Source organism: Leptonotus elevatus, chromosome 2 (assembly GCF_054856555.1).
Source record: "Leptonotus elevatus isolate MCC_2025b chromosome 2, RoL_Lele_1.0, whole genome shotgun sequence".
Classification (NCBI taxonomy): domain Eukaryota; kingdom Metazoa; phylum Chordata; class Actinopteri; order Syngnathiformes; family Syngnathidae; genus Leptonotus; species Leptonotus elevatus.
In genome coordinates, this window is record NC_141240.1 from 30,234,522 (window position 1) to 30,239,135 (window position 4,614).

Here is a 4,614-nt window from a genome sequence, read left to right on the forward strand (position 1 = left end):
TGTTTAGTGATCGTGCTATTCTGGCTATATTTAAATGATTACTATCTTACAGATTTTTCATCCAACAATTTTCCAGGCTAAAAAAACAAACAATTTATGAGTACAACTGTAAGAACAAAAAAAGAATGACTTAATCTTTTATTTTTTTTTTATTTTTTTTTACATTCTAATGATGTCCGTATGAAACAATTTGGCCCAAATGATGCTTCATATTTGGAAAGCGCCATACAGGCTTGCATTGCAAGAACTTCCGGAAGTTGCTGTCCAAACGTAAACCAAATCTGGATGGATAGGGCTCACCTTTGAAATTCTCAAGTAACACATGGGCCACATCACATGACATAGGCCTCCCATTGTAGCCCCCTCCCCCGTCAGTTTTACGACGATGCAAGATAACATCCTTGCATGGCTATTTTTATTTATTTATTTTCCAACAACGCCCCCGCAACATATGAAAAAAAAATTGGGGGGAGACGTGCATTTGAAATGCACTTGCAGGGAAAGTCACCTCATCATCATGATGCACATTTTAGAGTCGTAACCACGGGTGCAAAGACCCGACGAAAGAAAGCCGAGGCCAAGGGGACCAGAACCCGAGTGGGTCACACAAGCGGGAGGGGTTTGTCGACCATCCAGCTTGAAATTAGCCTAATGGGACAGAAAATGTGTCCTCGGTGTGAACTCGGTCTTCTCCCATGTATGCACATCGCCCCCAGACCCCCAAACTTCAATCCACCTTTTCAGCGTGGCGACACGGAGGCGACACATGGTCGAGGAAAAAAAAGGGGAGTGGAAAGATGCTGCATGCTGACTGTGGCCAGCACATCCATTTCTCCAACGTGTCCGCCAACATAAAGGCTCCTGCGGTCATTTTTCAGCCGCGTCTCATCGCTATTCTGCGGGAAAACAACCTCCATATGCACTCCTTAACGCTTTTCGCTCCAATATGAGAAAGTCCACTTCAAACCCGTAGCCACATTTAGTAAGATTACATTAAACTGTCTATAATCAGATGTTTTGCACACTACAAAGCGGTGCAGTGAGAGATTGATGGTGGAGAATACCTCTTCCTTTTGTGCGCCCACTATGCCCCCCCCCCCCCCCCCCCGAAGAGGAAAGGCAATTTATACCACCCTATTCATGTCACAATTTCACTAATTTATCAAATTCGTGTGCATTTTTTATCTTAGATGTTTGGCTACATTTTACCGTAAATGCATATACAATAATATTTTTTAATACTTAAAAGTCCCTTCGCCTTCATTTTTTTCAGTCAGATAACAAAAAATAAATAAAACACGTCTTCTGCAAGATTAAAGCCATGCTGATCACGTGGTTCTGCTGTTCTAACTAACACCAAATGATGCATATTTGGCAAATAATGATTTTATTCACTTTATTTTGCACGTGTGAAGCCAACGTGGTGTGTGCTCTAAAAGCAGGGCAACTCTACCGTGTACAAAAGCAATACGACTATTTTCCAAAACAATGGTCGACCCTCCAAACACATTGCAAATGTCCTCTAAATTGATTCGCATGCAGCTTTGTGTTCAAGTCACGCACGCACACACACGCAGCCATAGCTGCAGGGTTCATAAAGACAGTTAAAAAAATATATATATTTTTTTAAATAAAACACACACACAGTGATTCTCGTTTGCTTGAAATTCTAATTCCGCCTACACTGAACCAAAGAGTCAGCATAGAAAACTAGAAGACACTCACTGTTTTATTGACCAATATGATTAGCACAATTACACTAAACTCCGTTTATTGTATTTCACAATAATCAGTTTTTAAAACTGCCTAAACACAACACCAACACCACGAAACCAAACTGTAAATAAAAAAAGAAATCCTGTTTCTGAAATACACGAGGTAATTGTCACATTTTTTTTATCCTAAACATACAAGTTCAAGATCAATGGCGTGTTTCTTTTTCTTTTTTTTTAATCCTCCCCTATTACCAAAAATAACTATATTGATATCCTTCCAGTGTTGTTTGAAATAAATAGATTGTGCGTTTCACCTGGGCAGCAGGGCAAAATAATGGCCCACAATAATATTTGGATTCAATGTATAATCATCTGCATTTTTCCCTTCATTCAAAGCATAATAAAAACACAATTCCAAATGAGCTTCAAATAAATTAAACCCTGTATCACGTATAAAAGAATGCATCGGTATTCGCAGTAATCCATGCTATATAACATGCATTTTATATAACGTTGGACTTCGAGGAAACCGCACACGATGGCTACGAAAAAAACAAAATATATCATCATTCTATAAATAAGCAGTCCTGTTCTGTTTTTTCTTTTTGTTTTGTTTGTTTAGTTTTTTTCCGCCTGCGTCGTCCATGTGTGGTTTTTATAACCTGGTAATATCGTCGCCATGCTGTGCTCCGCTCAGTTCATCGGAGGCCGCTGTGTTCGTGGCCGAGGAAGGGGCCACCGCGCCGGCTGCGGAGCTCGCGTTGGAGCCGGACGACGACGACGACGAGCGCACTTTGGTGTTGGGCAGCCGGTGGTCCTTTTTCCATTTCATCCTGCGGTTCTGAAACCAGATTTTGATCTGGCGCTCGGACAGGACCAGCGTGTGGGCGATCTCGATGCGCCTCCTCCGAGTCAAATAGCGGTTATAGTGGAACTCCTTCTCCAGTTCCAAGACTTGCTGGCGGGTGTATGCTGTCCGAGACCGCTTGGTCTCCGTCCCATTGTAGCCCGAGTTCACTGGGCGAGGGTGGGGGAGAAGAAAAGAAGAGGGACGAGAAGAAGGAGAAGACCAAATAAAGGAGGGGTAAACATGGATGTGACTTGAAAGATTTATGGGCACGTTTGGGATATTTAAAGGCAACTTTACAAGTTCGCGCCAAATGTGAGGACACTCGCAGCCAACTAAGCTAAATTATTAATGCAAGATTACAAAACTGGATTTTTTTTCCCCCTCTTCCCCCTTCTTATTCATATGTCCCCTTGCTCTCTCTCTCCCTTTCCATGGCGCAATACATAACAGCAGAAGCCACATGGTGATACGGCTGCCCTGAGTATACCTCGGCTATAAAATTTATGGTGGGTGTAATTACCAATGCCGAGTCGTAAATCCGCCTCAATTGTGCCATTTCAAAAGGCTTCCCTGCTATCGGAGCGCAGGGGCTGGCAACGAGATGGGAGTAGGGGGCTGATAAAGGGGGAGAGGGCGGACATAAACACGCAGGTTTTGCCTACCAGTGCTGACGTGAATCTTCTTCATCCACGGGTACACCACCGGCTGCTTGGACGAGGCGGCGCTGTTCGGATGCTCCGGGACGGCTTGGTTGCAGGCGGAGGCTGCGGCCGGCGGGGTGGCGGGGGACATGGACAACTGGGGGGTCTCGCACGAAGCGGGCTGGCCCTTGCCTGCGAGCAGGTGCGCAGTGTGGGCTATTCCCGCGTGTCCTCTCGGCGTGTCGGGCTCGGGGATGCTTGCACAGTTATACTGGCGCTCTTGGTAGCTGGCCCGCGGTGCAGTATACAAGTCCTGGTGGTGATGCTGCGGCTGCGGCTGCGGCTGCGGCTGCTGGTAGCCCGGTTCTCTGGTGCGGCCGTAATATTCGGGACTGTGCTCGGGGATGTAGTTGTTTTGCGAATATTCCTCGCATGGAGGAAATTTCGGATCAATGTAGTTAGACTCCATCAAATACGAGCTCATGATCATTAATTTCTGGAGTGGAAAATAATTTTTCTAGCTTTGTCGTTTTTCTGCTCCATAAAGCCCTCCTACTTGCGAGCAGCCCTGTAAAGTTACTTTTACCACGTGACCCGGTCGGCCAATCGCAGCGGACCTCGAGGTACCCGGATAAGGAACCAGAGGTGTTTAGCATACCTCCAGTCGACATGGCGTTCTCCAAGCTCCCTCGCTCTCTCTCTTCGCCTTCTTTCTCGTCCTCGCGCTCTCTCTCTCCCTGCTTGTCTTACCAAAGCCATTGATCTTGGGGACAAAACTAGTAGCTTACTTGCTGACCAAGGAGAAAAAATAAAACGCAACGATCTCAATTATTCAACGGGACAAGATAGCTGTTCCACCAAGGATAACAACAACAACATTAGCTAACCAAGCACTAGCCTGCATACAGCTAATTAATGGAGCAAGGAGCACTTCAATGATGAAACCGTTGCAAAACGTGGACATGCTTGCGTTTTAGTAAAAAAAAATACAATAAAATGCAGGCGCATGGTTGGCATAATTTTGTGCTCAAGGGCCCTATTTTTCAAAACAGACATGGTCAACTCAAAGTTAACATGCTCATATCAACCTTTTAATAATAGATACTAGTAGCCTACCACCAGTATAGTCTATGAGCTCCAGCCTTAAGTGAAAAGAATCAAGGCCCAAAACCAGTTAAATTATATTTATTTTAAGTGCAATACAATTTTCATTTAATCTTTAAGAACTGTTTAGTGTTTTTTCCACTTTTATTGAGTTTCACTTTTAATTTAACTTTCATGTGCAAATACATTGAAGCACATTGTTAATGTCCAAACTGGATAATGTTGGCCTATAATAATATCAAATGTACTTCTGGAATAAAACCAGTGTGTTTTTTTTGTTGACCACTTAATCCTATACGCAACT

At 43.9% G+C, this 4,614-nt stretch overlaps 1 protein-coding gene across 1 annotated transcript; it reads right to left on the minus strand.

Moving 5' to 3' along the window:
* Positions 1-1,545: 1,545 nt before the first annotated feature.
* On the minus strand, positions 1,546-4,410 carry hoxc4a (homeobox C4a). The gene is made up of 2 exons (XM_086067947.1): positions 3,228-4,410; positions 1,546-2,732 (listed from the first exon to the last, which is right to left on the minus strand). The coding sequence occupies exons 1-2, from the start codon at positions 3,694-3,696 to the stop codon at positions 2,371-2,373; spliced, it is 831 nt and encodes a 276-aa protein (XP_085924073.1). The 5' UTR covers positions 3,697-4,410; the 3' UTR covers positions 1,546-2,370.
* Between the last annotated feature and the right edge of the window lie 204 nt (positions 4,411-4,614).

Coding starts and splice junctions, on each gene's coding strand:
- hoxc4a (XM_086067947.1), bottom strand. CDS start 3,696: ATGATCATGAGCTCGTATTTGATGGAGTCTAACTACATTGATCCGAAA. Junction 2,733..3,227: donor GAAGATTCACGTCAGCACTG/GTAGGCAAAACC, acceptor ACCCTCGCCCAG/TGAACTCGGGCTACAATGGG.